Here is a 12,134-nt window from a genome sequence, read left to right on the forward strand (position 1 = left end):
CCTGTGATGACCTCCAAGGTCCCATCCCGACCACCAAGTGGCACTTCGTAAAGCAATGAGTGCCTTCTGACCCTGTGCTGCGTGGTCACCCCTTGGGCACAGCAGGACCCATTGAGGACGGATTTGCTGCAAGCAGCCCAGCCCCAAACACTGAGCTCTCAGCACCACTTGCTGTGCTCCAGCACGAGCTCCCAACCCCACAGAACCATTTTAGTCATAAGAACCAACGGGTGCAAAAGAAACTCTGGGTTTAATATCCACGGCATCAAACAACCAGACGAGTTCTACGGTCAGTGGGGTGATGGGTTACTGTGTGTGGGGGACACTGGGATGGTGGCTGTGTTACAGGCACACGGTGGGGGCAGAAGGACGATGCCAGTACTCACCCTTTGGAGGCATCCCTCATGAAGGCCTCTGAGAAACAACAGAGAGGGGAAGTCACCTCTGGCTGGCAGCTTTCCCGAGGGCAGGAGTGGTGGAACGGATGAGTGCCCTCGAGTTGGCAGCAGGTGGGACAGGAAGGCTTGGAGAGCTGTGCACCCCATAGAACGGCCCCAGAGCTGCTGTGCAGCTGGGCACTGAAGCTCAGTGCGTTCGTGGAGAGGTTGTGGGACAAACTGGGATCCTGGATGGGGCCTGAGGGCGTCAGAACTGCTCTCACTCCAACCAAGAGGAGGAAGGAATCTTGCCGCACGGCTCCCTGCTGGCGGAGCGCTGACCTCTCCCCACCCAGTGCAATGCCTGGGCTCTGCTTTCCTCTCCTTCCTCCTCCCAGGTGGAGTGGATGGGGGTCGGGCTGGGGCACACAAACACCTCACGGCACTGTGGGGCACACGGTGCTGCCTCACATTATTTCTGTTGGAAGTGATCTGTGATCACATCAGGTCACAGCACAGCTTTCCCTCGGGTGAAACGGAGGGGCAGCTGCATTTGTGCTTTGGGCTGTAAAGCTTTGCAGGTTTGGGCACCAGGTGGTTCTGAGGCACAGCTCCCACGCCTCCCTTCGCTCCCTGCTGCTGAGCCACCATTAGCAATGCTGTTTATTTCCATCTCTTCCCTCCAGCCCTTGTTGGGGCTCCCTGGGCTTTTAGATGTCGCATTGGAAGCCCTTTCTCTGACCTGTGATGCATTACTCAAACAGTGCCACACAAATGCATTGCTCGCACATCACTGCTGCCAGCATCACACACAAAACTCTCCCCAGGTCTGCATTTCCAGATTCATTTGGAAGGAAGTTCTCTTTGGACATTTCTGGAGCCAACGGCAGAACAGCTGCCCCACATCTCTCCTAAACCCACAGATGGAGAAGAGAGAAATCTGAAGGCTGGTGCTTTGGAAGGGGATGGTGGGGTGCAGCTGCAGGCCAGGCAGCATTCCTGCCCTGTGGGGCAGCTCCACAGCCACCACCTCTCCCCCAGTCACTGCAGGGATGTGATGGAAGGGCCAGGTGACGTCAGGTGGCTCTGAGCACTCATGGAGCTGTGCTCATTGCAGGCAGTGGCACCAGGTCTACTATTGGTCTGGCATTAAATGGGGAGGTTGGTGGCCCTGCATACGGTGGGGGGGTTGGAGCTTCATGATCCTTCCAACCCTGGCCATTCAGTGATTCTGGGGGCCCCCAGGAATCCCCTCCAGCTCAAACCATTCTGTGATTCTCTGATCTTTTCCTCCACGAGGTGGGAAAAAGCAAAGGCAAAAAGGTGTTAGGAGCAGCACGGCACCGGGCTCAACGGCGGGCAGGCTCAGTGCTGGCTGCGTGCTGCTCCTATGGCATGCCACATGTGTGTGTTTGTGCAACCATGGGCCGCCCCTCACCTGCTCCAGCTCCTGCTCTGCATACTTCTGCCTGCTCAGCTCATTCTCAGTGCCCTCCCGCAGCTCTCGCAGCCGATGCGCCTCCTGCTTGGCGATGCTGATCTCGTCCTGCAGCTTCTTCTCCAGGTGCACCTTCTCCACCTCCACGGAGCGATGCTCTTCCTGGGCCTTCTGCAGCCTGCAGGACAGGGAGATGGGAGCCGTGAGGAGCAGGGGGCGCCGTGCACAGGAGCCCCCCTCCTGTTCACACCGCGCCAGCGGCCACCACAGCTGGAAGGCTGAGGAAGCTCACCGTGCTGAAAGGAAATGGTCACAGATGGAGCCACCTCAGCTGCGGCTGCTCCTGCCCGCCACACCCCAATGGGCACAGACAAAAGGGAAAAACGATCCTCAGCCACAAACCTGGCTCTGTGCAGCATGCAGGGGCTGTTCTGCAGCCCCGCAGCAAACGCTGAGCTTGTCGCGTGCTCAGCCCAGGGATGTGTGCAGCACGAGCAGAGCAGGGAGAATGGGGGCACTGAGCACACAGCAGAGCACCCAGCAAGGATGCCCTGAGCCTAAGAGCAGGGCACAGAGCAAGGATGCAGGGAGCAATTAGGGTCTCTGCATGAGCAGAGCACAGAGGAAGCACTGAGTACAGAGTGGAGCACAACGCAAGGACGCACAGAAGCTGTGAACGGAGCACAGGGCAAGGATGCACTGAACACAGAGCAGAGCACAGAGCAAAGATGTGCAGAGCAGAGCACAAAACAGGGATGCACAGAGCAGAGCAGAGCAGAGCACAAGACAGGGATGTACAGAGCAGAGCACAGAGCAAGGATGCACACAGCAGAGCAGAGCAGAGCAGAGCACAAGACAGGGATGCACAGAGCAGAGCACAGAGCAAGGATGCACACAGCAGAGCAGAGCAGAGCACAAGACAGGGATGCACAGAGCAGAGCACAGAGCAAGGATGCACTGAGTCCATAAGCAGGGCACAGAACAAGGATGCAGACCCAAGAACCCTTGCTCTGCAGGCTCATCCTTGGCACCCGGACAGCAATCGACAACAAATCTGGCCTCTCAGCAGCCATGATGTTGGCTCTCTTCTTGGAAAAGGTTTATTTTCAATTTACAGCTCTGTTGAGAAACTCCAGTGTTTTTCTTCCCAATTAACAGAGGTTTCTGCCAAGGCGTTCCAAGCTTTCAGATAAACCCACGCTCTCTGCCCTGAGCTCATTGCTGAAGCTCTCCCACAGTAGGGCCATAAGAATTCCAAACCACCCAAATATCTCTATTTAAAGGAGAATTTTCCCCATGCTATGATGCAGAATTCCTTTCATAGGAGATTTATCCTCAAGGCAATTTCCAAGCGTGCACTACCATTGCATTTTCCCTTCCCACTGGCTTTTGCTCACAGCAGAGCTGTGCTTTCTGATGCTGGCAGTGGACAAAGCCACCCTCTGAGCCCTTTGGTGCAGTGAGCTCCAGGATGGAGTGCAGCACTGCATTGTGCCATGGGCACAGATGGACCTACAGCTCAGCAGCACATCAGCAGAGGGATGTGCTCTGATGTGAACTTATCTGCACGATGGGCCACTCGGGGGACTGGGAAGCATCAGTGCTAATGAGTGTTCCCAAAAGATGAGGCACAAATGGCTCTCAGTGTCTGCGTTCCCCTCCCCAGTCTCCAGGAACACAGAGACAGGAATAGCAGCAGCAGCAGCAGCAGATGGGGCCGTCCTGCAGATGTGCTCAGCACTGAACTTCCATCAGTGGGAACAGCCTGGTTTGAGGTCCAAAAAGGAGCTCCTAGCAAGCAAACTGCTGAGCAGGACTGCCTCACTGGTGCCCAGGCCCATGGGGATCTGGCCTGAGAGCTGGGATGGGAGGAACCTGAGAGCATCCAACGTGGCCAAGTGTAGGATCCTACAGCTGGGCAGGAACAGCCACAGCAGCAGTACAGTCAGGGCTGAGCTGCTGCACAGGGGCTCTGCAGAGAAGGACCAGGGAGTCCTGGTGACCAGAAGGTGGCCGTGAGCCAGCAGTGTGCCCAAAAAGGCCGATGGGACCTGGGGTGCATTGCACGGAGCGTGGCCAGCAAGGCGAGGGAGGTTCTTCCAACCCCTCCAACCCCTGCACCTCTGCGATTCTGTGCTTAGGTTGGGGCCTCCTCACCTGGTTCTGAGCTCAGGTTCAGCTCCCCAGGCCCAGCTGCTCCTTCCCAGGTGCCCATCCCCTGTCCTGCACGGTGCCATGGATGAGCACCGCTGCGAGCGGCGGCTGCAGGAGCTGCACACCCAGAGGTTCCCTGGTTCTCCAGGTTATGTCCTGGCTGTGATGGAGAACTCCACAATGCCGTGTGAAATGAGCTGTGGATTACAGCCTGCTCCCTTGGCAGGCAGACAGGAAAACCCTTCAAGTCCAAAAGAAAGCAGGTCACACATCTGCAGTGCTGACGTGGATGTGCTGCGCTGGGCACCGCCAGCCTGGTGCACTTCTAAGTGCCCTCTCATCATGCAGATACCAACTGATGTGATCACAGAAAGGCTTTTCAACACATCCCATGCATGGATGGCTCCCAAGGGGCTGCCAGGCAGGGCAGCAGCCTTCCCAGATGACAACAAGCAAACTGGGTTACTTCCCATCCTTTAAGAGGCTCTTTTATCCAGAGAGGTACAGATCTGCATTACAGTTCTGTGTGTTTGGGAGAAGTCATGCAATAATAGAATGGCCTGGGTTGAAAAGGACCACAATGATCATCAAGTTTCAACCCCCCTGCTATATGCAGGGTCGCACAGACCAGGCAGCTCAGGCTACCCACACTGCACTGAGGGGGAGAGCTGCAAAGAGAATGAGGTGGGAGACCCCAATGAGGAACAACCAGCAGCAAAGCCAGCAGCCGATGGGGGCCACGCAGCTCTTACCTCTCCTGCAGGTCGTGGAGGGACTGCTCAGCCCTGTGGAGGCCCTCCAGGTCCTTCATCATCTTCTTCATGTGCTCCTTGGAGTAACGGTTCTGGATGTAGGCAAACCAGCAGCCGCCCACCCCGATGACGATGGACACCACCAGCATGAAGTCCTTCAGGTGGTTGTGGCGTGTCACTGCCAGAGAAGGAAAGGCTGCTGAGGGCACGGAGTGGGGAGGTGGTTTGTTTGCCTTGGGGGGTGCTTTGAGCTGGGACACTTAACATAATGTCATCACCCCCCCTATAGCAGGTGGGCTTTGGAGCTGGAGCTCAGGAGCGGTGCTGTGCAGGCAGAGCAGCTCTCCTCCCTCGGTCAGCACTGCAGAGGGGCAGCAGCACAGCCACCATCTGCTCCCAGATTTCATAGGATGACAGCATGGCCTGGGCTGCAAAGGAGCACAGCGCTCATCCAGCTCCATCCTGCTGTGTGCAGGTCACCAACCAGCAGCCCAGGCTGCCCAGAGCCACATCCAGCCTGGCCTCCAATGCCTGCAGGGATGGATGGGGCATCCACAGCCTCCTTGGGCAACCTGTGCCACTGCCTCACCACCCTCTGCCTCCAAAACTTCCTCCTCACATCCAACCCAAACCTCCCCTGGCTCACTTTCAAGCCATTCCCCTTGGCCTGTCACCACTCACCCTCACACACAGCCGTTCCCCTCCTGTTTATCCGCTCCCTTCAAGCACTGAAGGCCACCATCAGGTCTCCATGCAGCCTTCTCTTCTCCAAGCCAAACAAGCCCAGTGCCCTCAGCCTTTCCTCATGGGAGAGCTGCTCCAGCCCTCTGCTCATCGATTTTCCCTGCACCCCTCTGCTCCTGTGCACACGTCTGCATTGGGACAGCACAGCGCAGAGCAGTGCAGAACTGGCCCAGCTCTGAGTCAGATCTCCGTTTATTTCTGTGTCTGCTCCATGTGTGCTTATTTTAATGTGGACCAAAAAGCCCTTCAGGGCCTCGAGTTCATCTCTGCTTCCTTAAAACACAAGCTTTTTTGGGAGGGGAAAAAAAACACCAAAAACAAACAAACCATAAAACATCCTCCCTCATAATGACTGAGCAAGCATAGGGCTTTCACTTCCCCTCCCTTCCATTTGAGAGCACTTAAGGCTTTCAGAGCACACAGCATCAGCTTGGCACAGCATGAGGGAGTGCTGGTGTGCATCCCTGTCTTGGGACAGAAGGGCACACGAAGGCAGAGCTGTGCCTTCAGTGGGAGGATGGCTGCCACAGCAGCCTGCTCCCAGCATGGAATGGATCTGTTCCTCCACCTCCAGCGCACGCCCTGCTGCTCTCTGCGGTGCTGGCAGGAACCCATGGGTGTAAAGGACACGAGAGTTCATCCTCTCCCCTCCTAAGAGCAGCTGCTGAGCAGTCAGCAGCAACACCTTCAGTCCTGAAGAAATGCCTCATCATTTGGAGCTGGGAAGCACCAACAGTATTTATAGCCCCCCGAAATCCCAGGGGAAGGAGGAACAATCCCTCCTCCGAAGAGCAACACAGCTGCACGGGGACAGGGGGGGGGGTCACCAACCAGAGCTGTGGGGATGTGGGGTGGGTTGGGGATGCTGGAGGGCTTCTCCAGCTTCTGAGGTTCTGTGATTCCATGCTTGTATGAAATCCCTGTATGCCCCCCGTGAGGGGCAGCACCAGCACCCACGGCACCCACTGACACCGACATCACTGCCAGGAAGCCCCAATTCAGCTCGAGGCTCAGCAGCACAGCTACAGGCAGCCCCAGCAGCAGTGACAGCCCCAGGTCTGTCACCACACACAGCTCTGCGCTCCGATAAATCCCTGCCATCTCTACAGAGCTGAAGCAGAAAAGCCCTAAGATGAGAATCCAGCCTAATTCCTGGTCCGTGCTGCTTGAAATGAGGCCATGAAGGTAGCTCCAAAATGCAGATGGAAAAGCAGATGTGTAATAGCAACAAGCACAGTAAATCTGCTGTTAGGACAGCAAGCCTTGTGTTTGACCTTGGCTCTCCGATGCATTTCTCTTCTAAGCCAACAACAACTGCCATGTGCTGTAAGTGGGAAAAGATGAGGCTGTTAAAGGCTGGCGTCCCCCCAGCAGCACATGACACACACAGCCCTGCTCCCATCCCATCCCTGCATCCCAATTACAGGGACTTCATTACCAGTGACATCCTCTGCCCTCGCTGCACTGTGTCCAAGTGCTGCAGCCTGACCCTGCGTGCTGTCATTGCCTCTCCCACGGCCCTGCCTGCTCCTGCTTCCATCCCTGCCTGCTTCTGGTCCTGCTCCCTGCAGCCATCCCTCCCGTGCATTTGGTGCACACTGCAGCTATGACAACAATGGAAAAACACAGCAAAGCAGCAGGATTCCTCAGTGCTGCAGGCAGACACATGGCATCCCATCTGCCAGGCGCTGCAGCTCCCGGGACGTGTGGGTACCCCAATGGGCTCCCCTGTGTGAGCTGTGTCCTTCTTGCTGGGCTGCGTTACCACCAGAAAGCAAGCAGCCACGTTCCCAACCTGAGTCATAGAATCACAGAATGGTTTGGGTTGGAAGGGAGCTCAAGGATCACGAAGCTCCAACCCCCCAACAATGCAGGGCCACCAACCTCCCCATTTCACAGCAGCCCAGGCTGCCCAGGGCCCCATCCAACCTGGCCTCCAACACCTCCAGGGATGGACGGGGCATCACAGCCTCTCTGGGCAGCTGTTCCAGCACCTCCAGGCACCTCTGCCTGTGATACACCGCACTCCCAACTCTGCTTGCCCCACTAGAAGATAAGGAACCGTCGCCTCTCATCCATCAGAAGCACATTAACAGAGGCTCAGCAGAAACTGGCTCAATAAAAAGCACCGCTTAGCAATGTTGACACGGCCTACAAAGATGTGCATCATCTCCTTTAGGGTAACGATGCTGTTTTGTTTGTTTTCAATAAGAGTGACCTTTACCTCCGGGATTGGATTGTTAATATATGGCTGAGCAACAACCGGTGCCAGCTGTCACTGTCAGCACTCTGCCCTGCCAGCAATGGGCTGCACGCTGCCAGCACACACACGGTGCATCCATCCCCATGGGCGCACGGGAGGAGGGAAATCACAGCCCTGCTGTTCTACTCTACCCCAGCTGGGAGGACAGCAGTGCATCCCACACCTCCCCCTGCCCTGCAGCAGCAGCACCAGGCCGTGGCCCAAAGCATCCCCTGCCCAGCACCCAGCGCAGCACCACGGAGCAGCTCCACCTCCCTCTGAAAACACTCCCTTTACAAATTCAACACTAACAAAAGAACCAAGATCTTGGCCTTGGCCCCACTTCCCGTTCCGGATGGATTATCACAACATCCTCTTCCCAAGCAGCAGCTCCTTGGCACTCTGCTGCACATCCATCATTTCCAGTCCCTCTGATCCGTGTTTGCAGGTCGGCGTCCAGCACCAGCAGCGCCCTGCAAACAGGTCCTGCACTGCCAGCACGAGGGATGGGCAGACAGGCAGAGGTGCAAGCGCAGCCTCATTGCTTCCTTAAGGATCAAACCTTCCCTGCTGGGAAGAACAGAGGATCACAGCTGCTCCATGGGTCGGAGCTGAGCAACACGCAGCAGTGGGTGCTGTGCAGTGCCACACCGAGCCCAGGCAGCGCTGCAGCTGTTACATCTCACACTAAACTGCAGCCACTGTCACCAACTGCAATGCCTTTCCCACAAAAGGAGCTCTCTGTGCCATTAAACGAGCAGCACAGTTAATTTGCCATTGTTGGAGAGAATGGATTTCGTCCGTCCCCCTGCAGCACCCGCTGCGCAGTGCGGAGCATCACCCCCTGCTGCCATCCAGCCCAAAGCAAGCAGCCCACCCACGCTCCCAGATTGCCAACAGAACTGTGGAAAAATGAGCACGGCGTCAAAAAGACTTCAGCTGCATTTCAGTGGAAACCAGCAGGGGCTCTGGGGGGTCCGAGAACAACATGTGAAGTGCTGGGAAAGGACCTCCAGAGCCCCGCAGCACAAACCCAGGAGCAGCTCCCTACAGCGGCTGCAGCACAGCCCTGCAGCACAGCCCTGTGGCACAGCTGCATTAACAAGGCCAGATGCAGTTTCAGACATGGGAAGAGAAGCTCAGGGCACAGCTGTGGGATGGGTACAGCTATGGGATGGCACAGCTCTGAGATGGCACAGCTATGGGATGGCACAGCTCTGGGATGAGCACAGCTATGGGATGGCACAGCTATGGGATGGGTACAGCTATGGGATGGCACAGCTCTGGGATGGGTACAGCTGTGGGATGGAACAGCTATGGAATGGGTACAGCTATGGGATGGGCACAGCTATGGGATGGCACAGCTCTAGGATGGGCACAGCTATGGGATGGGCACAGCTATGGGATGGCACAGCTCTGGGATGGGCACAGCTGTGGGATGGCACAGCTATGGGATGGGTACAGCTATGGGATGGGTACAGCTATGGGATGGCACAGCTATGGGATGGCACAGCTGTGGGATGGAACAGCTATGGGATGGGTACAGCTATGGGATGGCACAGCTCTGGGATGGGTACGGCTGTGGGATGGAACAGCTATGGGATGGGTACAGCTATGGGATGGCACAGCTCTGGGATGGCACAGCTATGGGATGGCACAGCTCTAGGATGGGTACAGCTGTGGGTTGGCACAGCTCTGGGATGGGTACAGCTATGGGTTGGCACAGCTGTGGGATGGCACAGCTATGGGATGGGCACAGCTATGGGATGGCACAGCTATGGGTTGGCACAGCTGTGGGATGGCACAGCTGTAGGATGGCACAGCTGTGGGATGGGTACAGCTGTGGGATGGGCACAGGTAAATCATTCAGTTTGGTCCCACATCCCCAAAATTGTCTTCTAGGAACCTTGGAGAAAGCCATGAAGGACTGATGCAGGGGGTGCAGCTGCTGTGTGCACAATTGCAGCTCACGGTGCGTGCCAGGACGGCTGCCCAGCAGCTCCTCAAACACAGAGAATAAGCATTAATCCAAAGCCATTAAAAGCAATTTACTTTGCCATTACAGCGCCTGTGTGGCTGCCAACCAAATTCCTCCTTGGTGCTGGGCATGCCAGCAGGAACTGGGACAGCTTTAACCACAGGGTCCTGATGGAGCCAGGCCTCAGATACCTCCCCAAAGCATCAGCCTTAATGAGAACAACGTGCATAAGCAGGAGAGACTCATAATAACAAGACTGAAGCTGTGAGCCAGGTGCAATGCATGCAAAGGAGCGCCCCGAGCTGCAGAGATAATCAGAGGGCCTCCAGATCATCAGGAGATGCTCACAGGCAGCTCCAGAACCGGCCCTCCTTCAGCTCGGTGCCATCCCAGCACTCCTCTCCCTCCAGCTGTGCTCACAGCTCAGTGCAAACCCAGCCCTCCAGGACAGGGCTGGAGCCCCGAGCCGACCTGCTGCAGGTTCTGCCTCATTGCAATTACCCAGCAGACTTCATTCAGCATAAAGCCTGGGCCACGTAGCTGGATCTTTGCTGTCTGCCGCTGAGCAGATGCAGCTCCTTGCACTTAAGGAGCTGGGCAGTGTTACTTACAGAGAGGAGGACCAAAGAGCACAGTGTCCAAAGCCTTCAGCTGCAGCTTCTGCCTATGGCTGCGGTCTGTCATCTTCAGGACTGTCCCCATCATGGTGGCATTGTTCACTGCTAATCTGTGAAACGCAAGGAGGAGGCACAGTCATATCCATCCCAATTCAAAAGGGAACAGAAGTGAATAATATGGGAGCTACGGACAGAGAAATGGGGTGAGCAGGAGCAGAGAGCTGCCAGGCCTAAAGGAAGCCCTCAAATCGTGTTGTTTCTGGTGCAGATTTCATAGAATGGCCTGGGTTGCAAAGGAGCACAACGATCATCTAATTTTAACCCCCTGCTGTGTGCAGGTCGCCAAGCAGCAGCCCAGGCTGCCCAGAGCCACATCCAGCCTGGCCTTGAATGCCTGCAGGGATGGATGGGGCATCCACAGCCTCCTTGGGCAACCTGTTCCAGATCTGTATCAAAAGCAGCATCCCTGCCTTCAGCACCAGAGAAAAGTGAAGGCTTTCCATTCCTCCTGACTGCTCACACTGCTTCCTAGGCAAACCGAGCTTGTCAGTGCCCTGCTAACCGTGCAGGATAGATGCAGTGGATGCATCTATCAAGCAAATGTACACTGCCAGCTGACTGTATGGATTGCAGAGCACACTTCTCACATGGGATGCAGCCAGCGGAGACCATCCCTGTGCTGAGGGTGATGAGTTACAAAGGAAGCGTGGGCAGAGCGGGGCACTGCCTGGACCTGCTCTGCTCCAGCTTAGGGCTGCAGCTCTGAGCGCACAGCTTCAGGCTGACGATGGCTGTTGTGCAAGCCAGCACAGCAGCACTGACAGCCCCAGCACCTGGCCTACCTCTCTGCATGCACATCCCTGCAGTGAAGCCTGCAGCACAGCCAAGCACCCGGAGCCAAGCTGAGCTGGCCAGGAGTCACCCACAGCTCTGTGCACAGGGATGGATCGCCGCTGCCTCGGCTCTGCTCCATCCCTGGCACACATCCCAGGGGCTGAGCACTGACCTGGGCATGGCGTGTCCGCTCAGCTGCAGCTTTCTGAAGGTCTCCTCGTACTGTGGCAGCTCCACGTAGGTAATGAGCCACTGCACCACCTCGTCGACTGTCCAGTTGTACACTGTGGGCAAGAAACACACGAGCAGCTTAGCATTATTACAGCTGAAACCATCCAGGCAGCATCAGAGTGAGCAGTAAGCACACTATGTGCACCTCTACCACCTGCCTTCAGCAAAGGGGGAACAGCCGTGGGGTTGGAACAGCAGCATCCCAGCACTGCCTGCTGTATGGAGCAAGCTCTGCATGGGGGATGGACTCAATCATCTCTAGAGGTCACTTTCAGTCCCTACAATTCTGCACTGCTGTGATTCCTGGGGAAGGCAGTGAGTCCTTGGACACGAGAAACATCTCCCAGCTCACTGCAGAGCTCAGTGCCTGCAGCAGAACCACGGCAGAACGGACAGGAGCAGGGCCAGCAGCTTGGCAGAAGGCTTCAAAGGAAGGTGTCATCTCCAGCAAACTTGGGAACTGATTCAGATGCATGTTAGCAAACTGCCCGAGCTTAAGGAAACTCCCTGTAGTTATCATTCCAAGCCCACAAACTGCAGGAAACTCATTTCTGTGCCATGGGAAGGGCTGGGATGGAAGCCAGCACCCAGCAGGAGCCATGCCCCAGGGCCCGAGGCACTGCTGGGCAGACATGGCCTGCAGGAGCTCTGAATGACCCAGGGCAGAATGCCAGACAGAGCCTCTGCTCCCTGCTGGGAGCCACACAAGGCCTGGGATGAGTTAGCACAGATTCCAGAAGTGTCTTTTGACAGTCTCAAGTTGTGAG

The 12,134-nt window shown here is 56.4% G+C and overlaps 1 protein-coding gene across 5 annotated transcripts in view; it reads right to left on the reverse strand.

Moving 5' to 3' along the window:
• Positions 1 to 12,134, reverse strand: part of STIM1 (stromal interaction molecule 1) — a gene marked incomplete at both ends in the record, with an annotated part of 45,250 nt that overhangs the window by 13,984 nt on the left and 19,132 nt on the right. For all 5 annotated transcript variants that reach the window (XM_079541395.1, XM_079541394.1, XM_079541397.1 and 2 more), the window contains 4 exons: positions 1,816 to 1,993; positions 4,722 to 4,899; positions 10,297 to 10,412; positions 11,309 to 11,420. In XM_079541395.1, the coding sequence (XP_079397521.1) occupies positions 1,816 to 1,993; positions 4,722 to 4,899; positions 10,297 to 10,412; positions 11,309 to 11,420 (584 nt within the window). The remainder of the gene's footprint in view (positions 1 to 1,815; positions 1,994 to 4,721; positions 4,900 to 10,296; positions 10,413 to 11,308; positions 11,421 to 12,134) is intronic.

This window comes from Tetrao urogallus, assembly GCF_951394365.1.
Source record: "Tetrao urogallus genome assembly, chromosome: 1".
Classification (NCBI taxonomy): Eukaryota; Metazoa; Chordata; class Aves; order Galliformes; family Phasianidae; genus Tetrao; species Tetrao urogallus.